The sequence below is a fragment of the Monopterus albus genome, unplaced genomic scaffold (genome assembly GCF_001952655.1).
Source record: "Monopterus albus unplaced genomic scaffold, M_albus_1.0 scaffold4.1, whole genome shotgun sequence".
Lineage (NCBI taxonomy): Eukaryota > Metazoa > Chordata > Actinopteri > Synbranchiformes > Synbranchidae > Monopterus > Monopterus albus.
The window spans coordinates 3,997,609-4,021,554 of NW_018127884.1; the positions used below are offsets into that span (position 1 = coordinate 3,997,609).

Below are 23,946 nucleotides of genomic sequence, written 5' to 3' on the forward strand. Positions count from 1 at the left end.
ATTAACACTGGCAATGCAGTGAACAGCAAGGAGACAAATGAGTACTGAATCTGTCAGCAAAAATAAATGTGCATGCTGGTGAAATACTAGCCTAGCACTTAGAATCAGAGCAAAGACTTATGACTGCGCTATTATATTGCTGTTTGTGCAAATCATCAAAAAGGTACAAAATACTTATCTTTAAGTGGCTCCATGTTTAGACCATATCTAGTTAACAAATGGCACCTATAATAATTGTACTATGTGAATTAATTTGCCAAAGAAGAGTACAGGAACAGTAATACCACCTGGCTGGAAATTGACTCTGGAAATAGCCGCGATCTGGCACACAGAATGAGAGGAGAAAGGACGGTTCAGTTTGCAGTTAGCTGCTAACTAAATCTCACTTAATTAGGTCTGTATTCTGCAGTTCTCTAAGATGTTTCAACACCATCACCAAAGTCACACTCTTCTTCCTTTTTATAAACTTCACACAGTTCATTTGAAACAATACATTCACTTCACTATCACCATTATCAGGACTTTTGTTATCAAATGCTGTAAGACTGTAAAAGATGAGAGGGGAGGGGAATAGAAAGAAGCTAGAAATAAGAGTGCATGTGTGACAGAAACTTTGACTTTGCCTTTAAGTATCTCAGAAAAGTGAGAGGAAGTGAATGAAATCACCAGAAATCCTTCAGCTGTTACATTTACGACCACAGACTTACTGTTCACTAACACAGGCTGGATAAGACAATCACAATTCCACTGAATCACACTTTTTATTTGAATGATCCAGTATTTGACTCTTAAATCACAGAGATCAATCTCTGCGTTTGGGTTTTTTTTAAGGAAGCAGGTACATCTGTCCTAAATATTATGTGAAATGGTTACTTCTTGTAAGTCATTTATTTAGGGCTGCATGATGTGTAAAATGATAAAATGTCATGACTCAGGGTGGACAGATGTGGCCATCTCATAGCCAATCGCATCTATAGTAGACAGACTAAAAAAAGACCCTGCATACTAATCTATTGTCTTTGTTTTTGCTGTAGATATATCTCTGACTACATGATATGAAGCCATGGAAGTCACGTTTACAGTCTGTGCAAACCAAGCAGCAACCTTTGAGGTTAAGAAATGAAGTAAAATGCGTAGGTGCCAAAATCTGAAGTTCCTCGAATGGCTACTTGAGGCTGGCTCCAAAAGGAAATCAATCCCCATAGACTTCCATGTTAAAATGCTCAAAAGGGAGATAACACTGTTGTTCATTTGTTGAATGTAGAAGGATCAAATCAAATGCATCAAATCAAAATGAGTTGGCTCTAGACTTTGTGAATGAAAATCAAATTGGGAGATCATTGCCAACATCCAATCCTACACCTAATAGGTACATTCAGCATGATAAATAAAGGCTGTCATTGCCATTATTAATAGCATTAAAATCTCAATACATTTTTTTTGAAGGCACAGCCTCATGAATGAAGCTGCCCAGTTACCAGACAAAATGATTTCCAGCCTGTTGCACAGGCTATTCACCAGACTCAGGCGGTACATAATTATCCACTTGTATTAGACTTCTGATGATTTGCAAAGAGAACAGCTGCCTCCCCTGCTGAGATCTGCGAGGTAGTATTTTGTTTTCTGAGCACAGGTACATTAACTTTTTTAATAGAGGTTTTAATAATTTCCCATGACTCACTTCCCTTCCCTTTAAAGTATTTGATGTTAAATGGATCAAGTTGGCAGACAAAGTGTTCAGATTTGGCAACCCTGCAACTGCTTTTCAAACATGTTTGATATCCAGCATCCAGTTGCCAAAGATCGAGTTTGTGTGAGCTGGAAGTTAACACGGAGACAATGCCAGTTGGAAGCAGCAGTTTTTTTTTATTGGAACATGTTTTACGTAGAGCAAAGTCTGGAGGACTTGTGGATGAAGTAAAAGTCTGTCTAACATTTCAAACATAGAATATTCACAACTAGTCATTAAACAGAACTGATGAAAGGAGATGGCAACTGCTTTTAGTGTTGTAAGAATTACAGTAGTTCACATGGTTTAAATGTTTTTATGTTGGCAGAGTAAGGGAAGTAAATAACTTCTCAAGTTCTATGTGGAACAGAGCTAAGTGATGTAGGACTTCCAAGTGGCAATAAAGGTTCATATCACTGTTTTACTCTATTTACTCCAAATGACACATTTATCATGACCTTTAACCTTGTTATTATACAATTTCTAACTCCATGCAAGAGTAGCATCTGCGGCTCTGTCTGACCACATCATCATAACGGCAGACTCTGGGCCCCATCTGGCTTTTCACATCATTGATACTGTTGTTTGTTGTTTCTTAAAGTGTAAAGTTCTTGACCAGAGACAAAGTACACACATATCTCTGCTACCACCTCAAAGTGCAGCTGGTGAAGAAAGGGCAGCACCCTGGTTTGATAGTCTTAGTGCAGGTCAGTACTGATCTCAGTGTTCTTTGGCATAGCCAAGCTGCTCATTATAGCATCAAACAGAAAATCCAGAACGTCCCTCAAGAATCCCTTCAGCAGTTTCAGGAGATCAGTCCAGGCTGTTGGCAATACCATTCTCACCACCAATGATGGGAAGCAGCCTTTGTTGTAGCACTGTGATTCCACTTCCTGATACAATTCTAAATGCATGGACTACGAAGTAAAGGACAAGCTTTTCTCATGACTATAGAGTCTTGACTCTACACAAAATCATTTCAGATATAGGGGCATATTCCTGTGGTAGTACAGGAAGTAGAAAGCTTTTGCTCTGGAGTGCACGTGAACCTGATTGACCTCCTACACAGGCAGATACTGTAGAGGATAACAGCTTATGTGGAAATGTCCTAATCAAAAGAAATACAGATTTTTTTTCTTCTGGATTTTAGCCTAAAAGCTATTACAGAAGGCTATTAATGACCTTCAACTCAAGTACAGCTTAATCTGTCTAACTGTCCTTTGGCACACCCCTCGACATTGACTACTAATAGTGCTGACAAAGGCAGATTGTTGAACCTCATGTCACCTCATGTCTTATGTTAAAAACTGATCCCGAGCTGCATGAGAGGAAATATACCATCGATTCCTAATGCTAAACACAAGGGACAAAGATGGAGATGGACATAAATCTAGGATTTTAATCCTGAAAAAATGGAACTGGTTCCATTTTACAAATATAATATTTTCAACAAACAAACAAAAACAAGTCAGCAGTCTGTTTTTTCACTCAAAAGAATCTTGCACAGACATTAACGAAAGACACCAGCTGGACATTTTCATGTCTTTCACTGTGACTCTGACTAAAGTTTTATTATTTGGTCAGGATCCATACTGAGACAGTGGCCCTAGTAACCCATGCCTGTGCTCTGGATAACAACTGATAATGGCCATTGAATGGCATGATTACATTCAAAGCAGGTAAACTGATTTGCTGTAGGTAAACGCTCTCAGTATGTGGTCTTACTTGTGTAAGATGATGACAGTAAGAGTTTCTTTTTTTTTTTCTCATCAATTCAGCAAAACAGCTGATTTGGGGCAAATGTGGTCAAACACTTCACAAAAACTACATTTAACAAAAAAGTCAACAAATAGCAAGGCAGACAAAATCTGGTGGATTTTTTTTACAGTAAATGTATTTTCCCAAACAACTGTCTTACAGCATAGTTGGAGACCACAAAATTAACTGCAAGCATCTAGTAAACAAAACAAAAAAAAATTGATGGCTTCATCTGAGCTTCATTTTTGTTATGGCAATGCATCTGCTATACAGATGTGAGACAGTACATTTCTTTGATTTCCCTTGTGACCATAATGCACAGAATGACAAATAAACCCTACAAGGCAAAGAAAGGTAATAACACCTCTACAGAAACTGCTTAACACGCTTGGCCTACCAAATATTTAACCTTTAGAAGATACCTTGCCCAAAGCCAATCAGTTTGGTGAGTTACACAGCGAGGTTACACATGTATCCTCTTACAGGAAATCACAAATTATCTAAAGACTCCCTCCCACTGATGATCTACAGCCTCAGGCAGTGTAAGATAGGGAAATTTAGTAGGTAAAGGGTGAATGCAACAATTCTGCAGAAGCATGGCTAGAAATGATCACTGTTGATGAACAAAACCTTTAGATGTAGAAGAGCTGTGAATAAGCAAACAACTGTGGTCCCATTGTTTACCTGCTGTGATACTTTAGTACTGTACTTCTTTTCTATTCATTGATTCATTAGGATCATCATGGTCGCAAACTCTGGGAGTCGAGCATGACAGCTCCTCTTAGACATAAGTCAACACATTTGACTACATACACTTAATAAAGGTTTATAGCACCAATTGTAATATCTCTTTTAATGAGCTACGGTCACAATGACAAACATGCTTGATCTTTCCCATTTCCTTAAGCATGCTTCATACTAGTAAGGCTTTTATTTGGTTATCAATGTTTTATTATCAATCAAGGACATAAATTGAATGGACATGATTGTCATTATCCAATAAAGTCCCAGTAGCACATTCTGCATATCATTCCTGAGGACACTTTGAGTCAAGATAATCTACAGAGATCATGCACTTGCAAACTACAGCCAGCCCAGGCTGGATGCACTCTGCATACTAAGAGGTCTACCTCTTGGAGTAAGACAAATGCAGTTGCCATTCTCTACTTCTTGCCCAATTCATCTGAAATGTATCACTTGTATTATTTTGTATCTTATGTCATTTGGCTATTCTCATCTCAATCTACCCAACACTTACTGAGGTACTTCACTAGAAACACAAGTCAACTTGAGCGTGGTACTAGTGGAAAGTCAAGGTTCACTCAAGTCAGTAGAATCCTTCTTCTAAGGATTATAGATGAAATTTCATGGCAAGCCATTTAATTTGTCTACTTTGCTGTGACAGTTCAGTCTGGACCAATGAGGTGAGTGGACTGACTGAAAGCACTATACAGTACAAACACATGCTGGCTCCCGCTCACCTTGAGGCGTAGGCGTATGGTGTTGCAGTCCCTCAGTGGATTCAGTTTCAGTGTCTCTCCCAGGTTGTTGCAGCTTGAACTCTGCTGCTGTAGCCCACAGCATACACACACTCCATCGCTGTCAAACTTAAGCTGGGGGGGAGATGGGGGGAACATACATCCACACTCATGCATGCACGCCACATACACGAAGACACATGCAGACACACCCACACACACAAACAAACACACACAGACACACACACAAATCAGACCTGGGCTTGGTGTTCACTTTGTCCTGAAATATAAGTTTGTGCAGGATAGTTACTCCCAACTATATAATTTTAATTAAGGTATATAGTCAAAAAATGCAACATAATCTATATAAGCAACAGAACATTGTGATTGGGTTGCAGCTACACATCAAATGTGTACAACAAGACAAAGACAGTGAAATATGAGGAGCTACCCAAGAGAAGGATCGAGGTAAAGCATACCTCTGCTCTGTGTCCCAGATTGAAATAAAGCAGGACATGAACCCAACAAGAATGGGTTAATTACACTGGGGAAAGGAGATTAGGAATGTTCATATTTCAGTCACGACTTGGGGAGGGTCTCTGGGGAACCACATAAAGCAATGAAGTCGGTCTACTCAATTGGTCTCACTTGCATAGGGAGAAAAGGTGCTTCTAATGTGGAAGTGATGGGGTTAGTAAGTTGGATGCTGGATGAATCACGAAGAGCTTCTTCATACTTCTTAATGTCAGGAACCCCTGCTACTATAAATTCAGCTTAAATAATGTGAAGACTGGGGTGTTTTGTGTACATCTCCAACTGCAATCAGAAAAATCCTGCTGCTTTCTACAGTGTTATCAGTGATGTTTAAAACATCAGGGCATAGAGCATCTGGTTGGAAAACATTTCAATTCTGTAAAAGATAAATTCACCAAGTGAAAACCTCTGAGATTTGGTCAAAAGCTCTGATGCAAGTGCGTGAACTTTTGTGCTTAGAACATTCATGATAGAAGTTCTATGACAAGAATATTAACCTGCTGCACTATGTTGCAGCAGTATTTACAAGGGCGGTTGGAGCCAATCCCGGCCGGCAATCCCAATTATGACACTGGAAATATTTGGATTGAGGCAGTTTCTGAAGCTGTTTGTCAAGCCATCTCACAGGTGGAACTAATGCCATGTTTACACATACAAATTCAAACTGGTGACGTGAAAGGATGCCATTCATTATGAAGCAAATCTCAAACAATTCTAATGGCACTGGAAATATTTGGATTAAGGCAGTTTCTGAAGCTGTTTGTCAAGCTGTTGTTGTCAAACAAACACTTCTGAGTGTAATATGGCACCTTTAATGTATGTGTAAATCTATGTGTATTGTCACAATATCTTGGTTGCTTTGTTTTTTGTGTACAATTCTAAATTGTCTTTTTTGAGTCTTCCAATTTTGTGGGAGTGTAATAACAAATTACCAGAGTACTCTTTCAAAGCTGTTTATCTGTATTTTAAGCCATCTCTGGCAAAGATGGGCGTGATCATCACGAGCCATTAGTCACGAGCAGACAAAGCGCTACATTCACTTTGGTGAATGTGACTCACTTCTGCAGCCTTTTCAGAACAGGAGTACTGCTTCTCAGCCTAACAATCATGTAAATGTAGACTCATGCCTATCACTCACTGCTGACTACAACAACAAAATTCAACACGTCTTGCACTTCCAAGTGGCATCTTTCAGGTTCTGATGTGTTTTATGACCAGTTTTATGGTCATTTCTGAGACTGCAGCTACTTTATTGTTTTGTTGTGTGTGTTTGATGGTGTGTCTCCAGATGGGTTTTGGTGGGCCAGTCCCAGGCTGATTTTTATTCCCACTCCACCCCTGGTCTCACCAGCTGACAGTCTTCCAGAGAGTTGACCAGCTGAGCATTCTGGCAGGAGAGGATGGAGCCCGCCAGGTTGAGCATCACACACACGGCTGACAGTAGCATGAAGAATGTGATCTGTGAGAGAGAAGGGAAGACAAAGAGAAAGACAACATCAAATGCTGCTGCCTACTAGCAGTACTTACATCTTTCTCAGCTGTAACACCAGAGCCACAAATACTTTTTGCTAATCAATTGTCATTCACAGGGATTTCAACAGATCCCCAAAAAAGGAGATAAGCACTGATGTCACGCAAAATCAATAACCTGTTTCTCCTCAGACCTCTGGAGTCTGAAGGTGAGAAAGCGTCGTTAGAGAAAAGCTTTTTCCTCAGTGACAGACATAACAAGTTATTAATGGATGGAAATTCTCAATCCACAGTGAACTCCTTAACTTGCTTTACTTGTGAAAAGTTGTGCAGCAGCCAGTGTCTTCCAGTCAGGATAAACTTATATACACCCTTCTCAGTGGAGCTATTTTTTCTCAAATCTCCAAGCTGATAGGTCTAATGTACTTTCTCACCAAGTGTCCCCTGGGGCCCCTTTTCCTCAGTGTGTAGGCTTCTTTTTACTTCCTAGCTGACAGCTTCAGGGATAGCAATCCTGTTAGCAGAAATATGGCTACCATTTCTGGTACTTTTAATTACAGGTCAGGATGGACAACATACAACCAGCCCTCTCAGTTTGGGAAACTACAAATGAGGCACCAGAGTTTCATGAATGAGCTCCATAACTCTTGGTTTTATGGAAGCATTGCAACTGCAGCAGCGCTCCTAACTGGACAATATAATTAAAAAAACATTACACGCCTATTCTCAAAGTTTGCTTTTACAGAATGTTAGAAAATAATGAAATAATGTTGATGAAGGACAAAGGGCACTAGCAGAAGGAGTTTGACAGATATAAAGGTTGTTGAGAAGATACACAGATGGAGAGGAGAGCAGGGCAAGGGGGTGGAGTATAGGGAAGGAACTGGACGTGGCATGTAATAAACAGATGGAACGATAAGTTTAAGTGCTTTTCACCATGGCAGAAAATTGAAAGATTGAAAGACTGATGGACAAGTCTGAGCAGCACTTTGGGTGGCAAAGAGGAAGATCAGACAAGCAAAAAATAACAAAGAAAATGCAACAGCAAAGTAAATGAAAGCAAATGAAACACACACACACACACAAAATAAAAAGAAAGAAATGGGAACACAAAAAGACAGAGATCTGGAGAAGTAGAGACACATAGAACAAGTCTGTCCCATGGTGCATTAGTGGTGATGGTGATCAGATCTGATTAATTAGCATTTCATTTGAATTTGCTATCAGCTGTGTGGTTCTCTGCGTGTTCATCTGCATTAGAATAAAATGTATTTCTCAGGAACAGCCCGGAGCTCTGCAATGATCACATACAGCCAAAACTGCAGCTCACGTGACACAGTTTGGCCCTGACAAACGTTTTGTCCTACACAACATTTTAAAATAAATAAACACATATCCATAAAACAAGAGCATTTACTCTCATTGAATATATTCATTTTGTGCCATCAGTATTTCTGTGGATTTGACCTGCTCAGCCTGAGGAATACTAAACGTACTGTAAACCAAAATATACAAAATGGTAACTATCACGAGAATGATGCACAAACCAGCGACACATAGGTCTTAAGTTGTATTTTAATGAAATGTCTCTGGGTTGGGCTTGTTGCCAGTCAAAGACACATCTGTGTCTCAAATAATAACCTGCTGCAATTCCAGCTGAGGAGAAAACATTTCTCCATTGACTGTTGCTGCCGTAATATCATACCACTTTTAAAAGATATTTTATTTTTGGTTGTGTGCATTTGGATAACTACTTTTTCCAACTAGTATGAGATCTTACAATTATCTCTTTTGTCATTTACAGCTACAATAAAAAGCCTACAACTGTGTAACAACAAAGGCGCTGCCATATTGGCTTGGAATCACATTGTCCAAATAATGTTTTCATACAACAATGGCGAAGAAGTTCCACACTAATAAATCCTTTTGATTTGTCCCCTCCAGGCCTGTGTGACCTGAGTGTCACCTGTGCACCATGCTTTCTCTCTGCTGAGTGGATTGTCACGCCCGGGCCCACACCAATGCCTTCTCATTATCATCTAGGATCACTATTTAGCAGCTAGTCATTAATTACTGCTGCGCTGCCCTCTGCATGCCAAAAAGGCAAACACACACAAAAGGCCACACACACGCCGCCCAGGTTATTGTAGCAGCTGCGGCAGATTTACGCTGGATGTCATCATCACATTGTTTAGCACTCACTGTGGAGGACAATACACCACAATACAATCACCATTCATCTCCGTTCAGATTACAATATGAGACCCAGGGTTCAGGTGTGTCAGTATAATTCTTCATAACTCCAACTGGCATAAAAATAATTTCACTTTAGCTTTGCCTCTTCCTGTTCTTCCTCCAGCTACAGTAGTTCTTCCAACTACAGAGAAAAGAGGCAGTGTTTAGGATGATGGACCATATGCGGTTAAAAAAAGTTAGACTGGTGAGTTTTGTTCTTGTGTGCACTGGAGAGGAGGTGCAGGGTTATAATCTCAAATATACCCTGGGCAGTTTTTGACCACTACTTGAGCTATGGGCCAATATTTTTATTAGTAGGTCCCTGTTTTGTCTGTTCTCATGCATGCACACAAACACACAGGTGGCCAGTGGTTTTACACAGCATTTTGTTAGGAAAGACTTACATTCGATATTTGTTAAATATCTCAATGAGTCACTTAACCAAAAAAAAAAAAAAAAAAAAGCTCCACAGGACGTCTTTAAAGTAAAGGTTTGACTTTATGCTTATTGACTCTCTGGTGGAGAGTGAGATGACAAAGGTGACGTTATCTATTAAATATTAGGCTACAGTCAGTAGGTGAATGGACGTTTTTACATTTCGGTTTTTGTACAGATTAAAGAAATGATAATTGGGTATGTGCTGTAACTTTATTTTTAATGAACACAACAGCAGTATCTGGCTGCCAGAAATGTTCAAAACTTTTCAATGGACTCAAACTGTTTGCCTTCAACTGTCTAAACACAGACATTAACAGGTCCAAGGCAAAAATAGATGCTTGCAGGCCTGTAATTCAAACACATCTCATCTTTCTGTTCTAAAGCTCCCTATCTGGCTGTAGTGCCACCACCACCAACAAACTCAACACACACACACAAGTAAAAAATAAGATAGGACAGAACATCTCTGTGGGAAACTGTACTGCTGCAGCAGCAAACGCCAACAGACCTTTCACTGTTTCAGTCGAAGCCACCTAATAAGGAATATAAAAATATTTAATAGAAAATTTGTTGTTATATCAACAGAATTTAATCAGTATTTTAAGTAGTGAATTCACAGTTTATAGACTTGTGACGTGGAACACGGGATTAGCGTATCCAGGGAGGGATGGAAATATAAAAACAAGAATACAAATGCTAATAAAACAGAAATAACAAAAATAAAGAAGATGAAGAGTAAACAACCATTCTCACGTTAACTGATGTCATTCTAATGTTTCTGTATGTTGCTTTGGACAAAAGCATCTGCTAAACACTGCAACTTAAACATAAACCTCCCATATTATGCACCTATTTCACTCATCAGCTGCTTATTTTGTTTTTGCTTAATGATTCCATTTTGACAAAAACGTATATTAAATTGATTAGGTAATTGACAATCGCCCCTCGTCCACTCTTTAATGCAAGAGCCCGGATCGAGTTCAAATCAGCCAATCGTTCCCCGAAGTGTCTTTGTCGCAAGGTGAATGAAAAATGTAAAATAAAAAGCTCTAAATCCACAATAGTTAGAGCCATGGTGCTGTTTTGGCTTTGTCATGGTGATGTGATAGCCTAAGTCACAAAGTGCTGCAGACTCTTGCACTCAATCACTTAGAGGTGACGTCACTAAAGTCTTTTAGGGCTTCACACCATAGGGAGGACACTGGGATTGGGCCATGGAGTATATACTATACTGTACAGTGTCTTAGGAAACTATTTAGGCTCCGTCACTGTTTGCACATTTAATTCTGATATATATTGAAAACATGCCGTCTACAAGCATTGAGATTCTGGGTGAAAACCCCACCTCAGCTATTTTAATTGGCACCCTCAGATTGTTTGTACATGATAAACAAAGCTATGTTCCTACAAATAAAAAGGCACTCAGTGTATTAACCTATGAATATATAGATTACAGTGAATCTAGAAAATAAATGACAGATTAATCAATAATGAAATAATTGGTTATTGCAGCCCTACTCAACTTGACTCCTGCTGTTTTTGTTCCTAGTGTCAGAGCAACACTATAAGTGAAAGTGTTGAACAAAATCAGCTCAACATAGACCCTTTAGGACCAAACATTCACAGCAACAGATAATACTAACATGTAGATGAGCTCATAATGTAGAGTTCCCAGATGGTTCTTGCATCCAACAACATTTAAAAAGGCCTCATTGTAAAATCTTCATGATCTCTACGTGGCTGGCTTTAATCCTTTGGAGATGTCTCAGTGCAAAGTAACAAAATATTGGACAGTTTTGATCAGATGGGAGTTGTATAAAAGGAGAATCTGAAAAACTGTTAGCATCCTCTGACTGCAGCACAAATTAGTACAGAATTTAGCCTGCAGCAGCACTGCGACACAGTGTTATTTATTTTCAATTATCCCTGAGCCACGAGAGATGGAAGCAATGTTGTTTTGTTTTTCCTCCTGCTCAGCAGACCACATACCCTGCGATTCAGTTTCCTTCTGACTCTGTATTATCAATGCTCAAGCCCCTGCAGTGCTTTCAATCATCTGCAAACAAAAACCAGTTTGAGAGCAAGCTGCAGATCTGGTAAACTGTTGTACTACTAAAAGTAACAGAAATATGTTAAAATACACATAACCTTGGGGTCAAGCTACATCAGTAAAAAAAACTGTGCATTTCTTCTGGTGGCCCTTTATCTGACCTTACAAACACAAAAGAAAAAGAAAACCCAGGGCTGCAACAGCTGGTTCTCACTGGTTCCCGCTGCTAAATGAAGTCAGTCTCCCTACCTTTAGGCTCCTACCTCTCACCATGGGCTGAGGTGTATATTTATATATGAAAGTGTGTGTGGGGGTGGATGTGTGCGTGTGTTCAGATTTCATCACTGGGATTAGTTGTGATAGGAGCTGAGTGACCCAGAGTTCAATACCGGTCCAAATAAACAGTGGAGGTGTTGATACTAACTCTCAGCAGCAGAACCCAGGGGACACCTCACTAAACCAGACATAACGACTTCCACAGACCCCTAATCCCGCTGGGGAACAGCTTCAGCACATCGCTTTAACCCCTCATTCATGTGCAGATGCTGTAAGAGTTTAGGGATTCCAGGACACACTTACATTTACAGAACCCATAACTCTAACCTGGAAAAAACAGACAGATATCTGAGGTTTTAGTATTGAGTGGAAAAGAAAATTAACCTAAAATTCAAGCACACTTGAACAAAGCATAGAAAAGTATGTATTCTGAGTACAGTAAGGGAGAAGAATCACATGAAGTTCAGAAGAAGTAGGACTTTAAGTTGGCAGCATTTCCTGGTAAATAGGACACTAGGAATATGGAAGAGAAGATTAAGTCACCCTAAATGTTTTCACAGTCTAATAATGAAAGTAAGATTGTGGACCTTGGTACACTATCAGCTATAAGAAGTCATAGGTCACCATAAACTTGTCAGACATACATGCATTCAAAATACAGTAGCTTAAGAACTTAAGAACATGATGTGATTTGGGATTTTTTTCTTTTTAGTTGCTGAAAAACACACACACCTTGCCTTTTGAGTTTATAGGCTCTGATGTGTAGTCATGCTGACAGCACATCAGACTTTATCTCCCCAGGATGTGATGGGTTAGTTCCTGTGGTTAGAGATAACATGTGGAAGTTGCAGTCCAGCACCTTTTATTGGCAGCTGGGACATGAAGCCTGGACTCCAGGCACGTTAAACTACATCTTACTGTACATGTTGTAGTACTTGAATTTAGTCCTCTGACTTTTAAATAATGTGCAGTCACACTTCAAGTAAAGCCTCCCTCTGTCCACATGAGGAGAGGAGAGGTAACAGGTAATCAGACAGGAGTACTTGGGCATCTAATGGAAGCAAGGGTGCAGAAGAATTCAGCCCTCTGCCAGCGCTCAGACTTATTGATTAAAACGGACCGTGAAAGACGGTGTCACCCTGAGGGTCAGTTGCTGATTAACTTCCACTTCTCAACATTTTAATCAACTACTGACCTCTAAAGAGCTAAAACAAGGAGGCTCTGCCTTCTCTGCTCTCCTCCTGGGCTCCTGGTGGGAGTGCCGCTGTAATAGGACAGGCCTATAATGAACCAGGTCCCAGCAGACACTCACACCACACAGAAGTACAGTAGAGGCTTTGTAGGAGATACTGCTTGCTTGTAGTGGTGCAATGAAAGACAATTATGACCATAAGTAAGTAATGTGATGTAAAATCCATTACATTACACAGAAGCCAGTACAGATTGTAGTATGTAGGTGTAAACAATCTGTGAGATCATAGGAAATATATTAAATTGATGCACATTGTAAGCATTAAACCTGCTTAACATCAGCATGTCAGCATCACAGATCCACTAGCATGGCAGGAGACACTAGTCCTGTTGATACACACTTTAAACAGGCACCAGAGCCAAACTGTGTCAACAGCTGCAGTACCAGTGTAGTTGCCTGCCATACAGTATCTTGTGGTACTCCTTAGCTTTCAGTATTTCACCTTGCAAATACATTTTCTAGTATCGCTAAGTGTTCATGTAAAGTTCAGAGACCCGTGAGACAGCCTGTGTCACTCTTTTAGTTCTTGAGTTAGATTCAAGTCCCAATTTTCATGACTCGACTTGGACTTGAGCACTGCTGACTCGGAATCGAGTATCGACTGCATTCGCATTCAGAAGTTGGAGATGAGGACATTTTTGTAATAGGCCATAATAATTTGGAATTGGATATTGACATACTATGCTGTATCTGGCACACCTCATCAAAATGTTAACTCCACCTTTCTCTAAGTGATTTTTATTTCTGATAGGCAGTGTGTTTGATGCATATTCAGTGTTCAAAATAGTAAAAAAAAAATCACAGTTCACGTCTAAGTAATGTGTGTATTCGCTTATGAGCACATTAGTTTGGTTACTGTGTCACACACAGTGAGTAAACTCCTTTAAGTGGTGAGAGCTGTGCCAGTTGTGTTTAATGTAGATCTTGATGACTCAGACTTGGGTAACAGGGACTTGACTTGGACTATTCTTTGGTGACTCGGACTCAAATGCCGGGGACGAGACTTGACTCAGACTTGAGGATTAGTGACTTGACTACAACGTAAACTCCTTTTAAGTGGTGAGAGCTGTGTCAGTTGTGTTTAATGTAGATCTTGATGACTCAGACTCGGGTAACAGGGACTTGACTTGGACTATTCTTTGGTGACTCGGACTCAAATGCCGGGGACGAGACTTGACTCAGACTTGAGGATTAGTGACTTGACTACAACACTGCCCTGTGTGTCTTGAACAGTTTTTTTTCAATTATGTCAATCATTAAAAGTCTTTCATTAAAAGTCAGTTTTGTTTGTGGGGATCACAGTGAGATATTAGTCCTGTACTTAGGCAATGCTGTTTCTGCTGCATTTTTGCATATGTTGAAACTGTATTTGTATGCTGTAGAAAGTATTATAAAGAAATAATCAAAGGTGTTAAACAGTATCCAACACATAATTAGCTTTTTAGGCTGAAAATGGCCAAAATGACTGAAGGAGAGCAACATGACCTGAGCTCTGACTATCTGCTGAAACCTGTGCTGTTCCTGCCTGGATCATGCTGCTCTTGCTCCTATGAGCCATCAGATAAGGAGCTCTATCTAATTCATATTCTAATTAATATGAAGCCACACTTCCTGCCTCTCAGGGCCTCAGGGGAGTACATCATTCATCAGGCGTTATCTTGAGCAGAAAGGTCCCCATTCATCCAGCCAACCAAACCATGCTGTTTTCCACTCTGCGTCAGCTTTTTCTCACTCTCGGCCCATCCCTTTGTCCAGTCCCGCCACTTCCTGCCATTTTACACCTAATAAGAATGTGTGGAAAATAGAAATAAAGGTCCAAAGAGGGTTACCGTAGTTGTGTGTGTATAATATGATGAGAGAGTCAATGTGATAACAATGAAAATGAGAGAAATCAAGAGAAAAAAGGAGGAGGATTTAAAAAGCTTCCCAAACTGCCTCAAGGGAGACTTATTTTAATCTGTGTGGGAAACAGCAGAGTGGAACGTCTGTTTTCTTCACATTGTAAGCAAATCACATCCGATATAGGTTTCTTTTGTATTGATATTCAATTAATTTCCTGTAAGGTCATTGCATGGGAAAGATATTTATCTATGTGGGAAACAAACCACCTATTTAGCATTTGAATGTAATCTTGCAGATATACAGGAGCAGTGGAAGACTGCTCCTCAGAGAGTGTTAATGCTAAGTGACCAGAGGTGACCAGAAGGAACACACACACGACCATTTTGTACAGCCTGGTGTATAAACAATCATCGCTCACCCTGTATTCAAGCTGACGGTGAGGCAGCTTTAGAGAGGCCACTCTGTAACAGAAGTACTTGGGGTGCATCTTCTATGCTGGCAGACATCCACTCTGCTTAAGTGTCGCTGAGCACTACACTTCAGCTCTGTGCAGCAGGTTAACCCGGCTCACACTAACAGCTGATGTTTATAGCTAATTATAAAGCTGATTCTGTATTGTGATTAGACTGGAGACCCTTTGTAAGAGCTTCCAATCACAAAACAGTATGTGCCCCTCAATACTTGAGTTAGGTCTATTTGGTTTGTTATACTTAATTAACCAAATTCATAGCAATGGCACTCACTAAACCACTTTCACTGCAACAAAGAAACAAACACAATGGTCTATTTCAATCTGCAAGGTGGCATTTCATTGGAACGTTTAACATTTCTGTTACAAACAATTCTGCAAGAATTAGATAAACTCACATTTAGCTAAACATCCATGCTGAACCAAAATTAACTAAGATTTAACAAAGGATGCTGGAAGGATGCAAAAGCATGTTGCCAAGCAACGGGGAAATAGTTTGTCTTGGCTGAGCACCAAAAAGATTTATCAAAACAAACCCAAGGCTTCTAGCGCTGCCCTTGTTCTTGTACTTGCAGTCACATCACAGCAGTGTCACAGTATCTTGGTATAATTTTTTTTCCTCATATGTTACCGTTTATTTTTCCTAAAATATTTAAAATGTGACAATAAATAGAATTGCCTGAAACAGTTCTACAGGAGCTTGCTGGTGAAACTTGCCTGAAATAGGAGTTTTATGTGAGGGGAGGTGAGCATGATGAATAGCTCTTTTTATGTTTTTTTAATTCAGTTGACCCGTGTTCCTTAAATTAAAGAAGCAGGCTCCAATCTACAGGAGTGTTAAAAGTGAAAGGTTATTAGAACTTGTTGATTGGTTGAGCATTTCCCCGTGTGTGTGCACATCTCTGTAAGTACAAAAGATAACATTTCATAATATAGAGCAACAGGCTAAGTAGGCTTCTGTACTTACACCCCCCTGCCAGCTCTAAAGAATAACAAAGGAGCAAAAATGAAAATATAACCAGGAAACCTACAGAGAAAATGTGAATGGGAATAATCCCATCCCAAAGCTATTTTTGCATACTTTCTTCTGTTTGAAGTAATGCAATGTTCCCTGCAGATCTGTTCTTTGTGCATTAATTCTCCACACCAAAGCATCAACTTCTTCACTGTTCTTCAGCTCATATATTTATTTGCAAATGTATGCATTTGTATTTTCAGCCATCTGTCTGTCCGACAGACACACCACTTCTTGTCTCTCACTTTTCCTTTAGCAGCTCCTGAAAAGGTGGTCCTGTGGGTCCCATCTCAACTGGCAGTAGGGTACATCTCACATTAAATCCTCTCCATCTGGGTCAAATCAGAGAATAACAGGCCTCTAAGGAAGCGGGAGACAGAAGACGCACACACAAATGCAAACACAGAGGTTGATCTGAAATTAGGATGTGTGTGGCATGTGACTGTGAGTTTTAGTGGTGTGTCTCTTGGTGTCTGTCTCAAGCCTGCATGTGTTGTGCATTTGTGAGTCTACAGGTGCACATACAGTTATGATAAAAAAACATGGAGCCTGGAGCAACAAAAGAGTCTCTTGCCAGCCCCTTAACTACACAGAGTAGCAGGCAGCAGCGGAGGCATGTGAACCTTTTTCATGCACCAAAATGTTCCCCTGAAATGCTGCACATTCCGGTTATGATTTGAAGCCAGTTTGAATTAAAAGAGATATATTGATGCAACACAGTAAAACCCACTGAATACTATCAGAAAAGCTATTATAAAAATGTAATAAAAAGAAAAATGTAATAAAAAATGTGTTGCTTGCCTTTAGTCTGTCACAATTAGATCATCACTTGGATAAAGCATGTTTACATTGTTATATGGGTTTGGATGCAGACTGCCCTTTAATTGAGCTTTTATTAAACCATGTACAGTATCTCCAAAATGTCAACTTTTCATAAAAGCCTTTTTAAAGTAACATTACAACACACGTTATAAATAATTGAAGGGTTTAAGAGAATTTTACCATCTTAACACAGGGTGATTTTCTCAACCCATTAAGTAGTATTTAGTGTTTTTTCTGTTCTGAAAACTAAAGCGCGATAAAAATACAAAATATGTAGATGCATGGTTTTCACCAGACAGCAATAAGTTAAGCAACTGAACAAAGTGGCATTCATTCAGCGTTCATACAAAGACAGTTTACTTAACAGGACATAACTGTGTCATAACAGAAGACAATAATAGCCCCAAAAATAATCATTAAGTTCAAGTTCCAGAGCTGGTATGTGATGCTTGGATTTCCATCACACACAATGTGCAGGCCAAATACATATATTAAGGACTACATGAAACAAAACCATATGCAAGGAAATGTTAAGAGTGTGCGATAACTATTCTGACATCATAGGACAAACATGACAATCCTGTGAGTTCATCACTTACAGTACATTCTGTATTATAATGATATAAATGACACCTCCTATTTCAGGAGAAGTTGGTTTGATATCTATGTACCTTGACTTGCCAAAAGAATTAGCTTCTTCAGGGTTGTTTGTAGGCCTATTGAACTACTTTACTCATGGGAGCCCTTTATTTATGGCAGCTACAAACAAACCGCAGCTCTAATGTTTAGTCACACTTGAAGTTTTCAGCTTTCGATGATGAAAAGGCAGTTACGTTCAGTGTTGCTACAGTAATGATATTGCGCTGCCTTCCCGAAGTAGCACTCGTTAGTGTAATGCGTTCCTTTATGTATGGGTCTACCTTGTGAAAAAAACCAACACTCTGACAGTAATTGTTCCTCTGAGCCTGACTTGTGGGAACTGGTGGGAACTGCAGTACAATGTAGCTTGTGCTCCCAAACACTGACTCAGCCATTCACAACAGTCATGCAGACGCGCACGCTTTAATTGTACATGCACACAAATGTAGAAAATGGGACTGGTGCATTTAAGTTGGCAAACACTGTGTCCAAAGCATGGAAACAAAAACAGGATGTGTTGTTTTAACAGTGATGAGGTAAATCATAAGGGGGGGACAGAATCTGGCTGTTGATGTATTACTGGTGTCTTGTAAACTTGTTTTGGCTGGACATGGAAAAATCCATGACACAAAGTTAAATCAAATCGTCTTATGCAATGCAATAAATTAAGCAAATTTTAGTTTATCTGCAGTGTTATTGTTTGCTATTTCTCCTCATTTCTGATGACAGTATTAATTGCATAGAAAGAGGCTCATAACCACTGCATGTTATCATGATTAAAGCTACAGTGAAAGTTTTTACAAGTATATTTGTTGTAGGAATCTGCTCCAAAACTTGTCTTACTGTAGAGAGGTGCTGTCGAAGCCTCCTGTGACCCAGACTAATTGAGCAGCACTGGCAGCAGTGCAGAAATATTAGCTTGTAAAAGGGTTTAAGTGGAATCTGTCAAGGAAGTATGCAATAGAGAGGGATGTCATGTATCATTGAGGATCTTTGGGGAATAGACGTCAGCGAGAGGGAGGAGAGCTTCGTTACTGTTCGTGTGTTGTTTGTTTATAAAAACCAAGTAATGGAAAAGACGGAGGGTACTTCATTACTTGACAGAATCGAGCTCTGTAGCCAATCAGAGATTTTCAGTTATTTCTGCTGGATCACTAAGTTTTGTTGCATTCTCATTTATTGTAATCTCATAATCTCTGAAGAGCATGGAGGAACATAGCAGAGCATAGTGGAGCAGAGAGAGGGAGCGCTGGGTGAAGGAGAGTGGGTTGATCTGGAGTTTCATGCTAGTGCTACCTTACTGTGAAAACCCATGGTAAATTAACACTTTTTAATAGAACTAGATACACTGGCTGCATAATACACTGTCCAAGCCTTCATTTCATTCATGTGCTTCCTTAGAAGATCAAAGGTTATAAGTCTGTTCACAGTAGTTTCCTGTACTAAGCAGCCAAGTCCTGGATGAGCCTTCAGCAGCTACGAGCCAGGCCTGCCAGGGCTGTGAAGCGGTGGTCGTGGTCATGCTGCAGTATCAACTCACTCAGTCGTGAAATATGGCTGGCATGACTGTGTGCAAACCACAATTACATCTCGAGTCCCTGACAAGTGACCGCAGAGCGCTAGTTGTTCAGTCAGCTGTGGAATATACTGTACTGCTGGATCCTGCCTTTAATGCCTCTGTGTGCCTGAAACCCAATCGCTGATGGGTCATACAGTTCTACCGCTTGCTCTAGAAAGAGACTGGCACCAAAAGTGACAGGTGGAAGAGAAGAGAAGAGTCGATTTGTGCTGATTAACAAAAGCTGAATGAAGAACATAAGCACCATTCTGTGTGTGTTTGAATGACTCTAGTGAACTTCTCATCAGCTACAGTATGATTTTATTACTTTTGCCGAAGTGGCATTTGAACATTTGGGAGTATATTATTTTGGGGGCTGAGAAGGATCGCAATACAAAGAAAAAAGCCTGTATAATAAATATGTGTGTAGAGTCTGTGTGTATAAGACAATGCATTAGAAACTAGAGGTGTTTTGGCCCCTAAGCGACATGTTCTGTGTATAAACTTTGGACGGCTGGAGTTTACAGAAGTGCATTGCATTCACAAAAGAAAAGAAAAAGGTGAGCTTATCTCATAATATTGACTTACTATTTCATAAATAACAGAAAAGATATTGCTTCAGCTTGTGAGGAGCCTGACAGACCTGCTGTACGTAGTTACAGTTACTGAGCTATAACTGGACACTCACTGTTCGATGGACGGGTTAGTTAACAGTCAGCTGTCACAATGTAATGTGCAGCTAGTCTCTGTTACTTATTGTAATCTCCAGTATATCATTTCTTTAACTGGTCTTTCTGAATAAAGTGAAGCATGTTCCTGTGGTTTACTTTCCATAGTTAAAGATAAATGAACATCCACTACAACAACATTCACTACAGCTTTAAGGAATTAAAAGCTTTCCGATTTCAACAAAGAACAGCTTCTATGAAAACTTCAAGTGAGGAAACGGGGGTACTGATGTTGTGTTAACTTGGTTTTGTCCATAGCCATAAAAATCACAACTGTTGTCTTCTAAACATGTCTAAAGTGTTCAGTCCTCTATGTCCTGCTGTTATTACAGACATATCTGAGGTGAAGCCACGACCCCTTGACTTACTCAGTGGACTCTTCTTCTGATGAGCTATGCCCACACAAACAGTGTGTTCATTAAAGGTTGCTTCAAAACATCCAGATAGTGTTTCAAAAAACTATCATTCTTATCTGAACATATGTTTGCCACTGTTATGAGAAGCTCTGTTTAGGCTGTGTTTTTAGTTGTTTGCATAAATTTCACTAGGATTTTAAAGACGGTTTTCTTACATCTGGAACCAAATCTGGAGGTTTTGGCTTCATTTCAGCTTTCTACAAGACTTGCAGATAAAAAAAAAACTGCTCTCACTCATTTTAACTCTTTCAAGTCTGTTTCACTCTCAAGTTGTTAGATACAGATTTTGACACAAGTAGCCACAACTTACATTTTATTTTAAGGGATACAAAATGAATGAAGTGTGAGTTTTCAGAGTAGTGGCAATGTTCTAATTGTAAAAAACAGAAAAAGGCTTCAAACTAAAGTCTAAAGTGGTCATACGTGTAGGCAGCAGCACAAACTGCGGGGACAAATTTGTGGGGCTTTGTCGTTCAGAAAACAGGCTCGGTCTGCGTCTGGTAATGATCTTATTCTTTGATGAAGCTCAGCAAAACTCAGCTCATCAGCCTGACATATAAAACTTGTGTGCAGACAATGGGTAAACACATAATGACATTAATAAATTCAAGACTATCAGATTTATATGGAAACAATGGCTTGTTTGTTTGCCTGTTTTTATGCGCGTGGCAGAAAACTGTTGACAACTGTTTGTGTGTGTGAGTGAGTTGGGCTGGTTAGTCATACCAGATGGTACTGGTTTCTATAGTTTACTGTGTGGACATGAGGCTTAGCATTTTAGGAGAACAAATATTTATAAATGCTCAAATAGAAGTAAGAACATGAGTTTTATGTACAAGAAATATAAAGAAAAAACAGAAACACTACAGATAAGCGGTCACCTTTCTATGATACTCACACTTCTGCATGCACTACATGTAGCTGACAACTCATTTTCACACATGCACACTAAAAGCTGCGAGTGCTTGCTGCACTTTTGCTTCTATTTTTTGTTATTTATGAATTAAAGGTTTAATATCAGAGGGCATGACAGTGGTTGGTGTATGAACCAGAGAGCATCCTTTGTTCATCTACACAACAGTGATTGTTTTTAAAGTCCCTGACACTGTGTCTAATCCGTTTACATCAAACACCATGTTACACAGTTATTTTATTTGAATAATATTTCTAGAAATTATGAAAGATTATATTGACTGCCTGCTTTCATGGAACCAACCAAGTGATTTAGAATTAAGGGAGGGTCCAGTATTTTCTCTCTGGGTTTATAAACCAGGGGCCCAAAGCAATAAGTTAGGCCTCTCGCAGCTGAGGTAGACTCAGAAAACACACACACACACACACACACACACACACACACACACACACACACACACACAAACATCAACAAATCCCTGCTTGCCCCAGAGCCAGGAATGGAAGCTGCTAATGGGCTAATTTCACTCCTAATTAAGGGATTAATTTGTCCATTTAGGTCTGTATGAAAAATACTCAGCTATTTGAGGGCAAAACTAAGCTGTACAGATGCTCCGTCTCCGCCTATACGGCTCTGAAGTCTTTTAATCATTTCGTTAATTGGATGATAAAAAATGTTACCACAAACTGTCTAGTTTAAATTTTATATAAATCTTTATTCCACCAACGTAGTCATGTCTGTTTCCTTGGCGCAATCACTCAGAGTGCCATCTCTTGCTCTCCCTCCATTTTTTTCCATGTACTACAGTAATATTTATGGACTGTCAGGGTCACAGGCTGTTACAGAGAGCACCTCATAAACCCTTTCCCTGATGTCCTGCCGGCACTGCTGTACTTATGTTATCATAATGGAAAGTCCACGGTTATGATGCGCACGCACTGTTAATGACTTGTGTGCATCGTTAGATATTTGCCAATGTATTTAAATGTTCTAAAAAAAAGTGCTGCCTCACGATCTTGATATATACAGTAACAGTCAAAGTTCTGAAAACACTTTCACTCAGTTTTTTTGGTTTTTATTATACATGAGTGAAGATGACAAAATTAAAATGAGAAAAAAATTATGTATCAAGCAAAAAAGTGTAAAAAAGCTAAATGTTTTGTATTTTAGATTCCTAGAAGGAACCACTTTTTACTTTGCACTCTAAGCTTTCTCTCTACCAGCGTCATGTGGTAGACACTTAGAATATTTTGGAATGAGTTCCCACATTTGCTGCGCATTTGTTGGTCATCTCAAACCACCCCAGCTGGGTTTAGGTCAGGTGACTGTGGAGACCAGGTCATCTAAGGCAGCACTCCATCACTTTACTTCTTGGTCAAAAAGTCCTTATATTAGCCTGGAGGTATATTCTCTGGGTCATTGTCCTGTTATTAAATAAATGATGGTCTCACTAAGCACAAACCACACACGACGGTGTGACACTGCAGAATGCTGTGGTACCCACGCTGGTTAATTGTGCATTCAATCCAGAATAAAACACCAACAATGCCATCAGCAAAGCACCCACACATCATTGCACTTCCTCCTCTCTGCTTGACACTGGGAACCATGCAGATACAATTCATTCACCTTCTCTGTGTCTCACAAAGACACAGCAGTTGGAGCTAGATTTCTGCTAGTCTAATGTCAGTTCCTTCTGTTTCTTGACCCAAGTCTTTCTTTTCTTATTGTTCTCCCTCAGCTGTGGTTTCTTTGAAGCATATTCAACCATGAAAGCTGGATTCATGCAGGCTCCTCCGAAGACTTGAAGCGAAGAGGTGTCTGCTACTTGAACTCTGAAGCACCGATTGGGCTCTAATCTGAAGTAACTCTAATGAACTAATCTTCTGCAGCAGATGTAATTTGGTCAATCTTTGCTGGGGTGGTCCTCATGAGAGCCAGTGCCTTTGCATTTGAAGAAACAAAGTTCTTGAACTTTTTCAGACTGACTGACCTTCCTGCCTTAAACTAATGAGGGACTGTTGTTTCTCTTTACTTAGTTGAGTGGCCACAACATGGATTAATACAGTAGATGAATAGGGCCCTGTATACCATCACCATCTCGGCACAACACAGCTGGTGGTCTCAAATGCATTAAAAGTCCAGCAGTAACTAACTGATTAAAATTATATTTATTTTGTAATTTAATTACAGTAACTAGTTGCTTCCCAGCACTGTACATATATGCACACAAGCAGACAGCAGGTACTGTGTGCTGGACAAATTTATTCTGGACACAGATTTATCCCCAGGACGTTTTTAGCTATCAGTATGTCACCGAGATG

The 23,946-nt window shown here is 39.7% G+C and overlaps 1 protein-coding gene across 3 annotated transcripts in view; it reads right to left on the reverse strand.

Moving 5' to 3' along the window:
* The window catches only part of fam189a1 (family with sequence similarity 189 member A1), a 73,687-nt gene that overhangs the window by 10,138 nt on the left and 39,603 nt on the right, over window positions 1-23,946 (reverse strand). For 2 of the 3 annotated variants that reach the window (XM_020606700.1, XM_020606715.1), the window contains exons 3-4: window positions 6,848-6,958; window positions 4,969-5,133 (exon numbers count right to left, since the gene is read on the reverse strand). In XM_020606700.1, the coding sequence (XP_020462356.1) occupies window positions 4,969-5,133; window positions 6,848-6,958 (276 nt within the window). The remainder of the gene's footprint in view (window positions 1-4,968; window positions 5,134-6,847; window positions 6,959-23,946) is intronic. The other variant, XM_020606707.1, reaches the window with a different exon arrangement.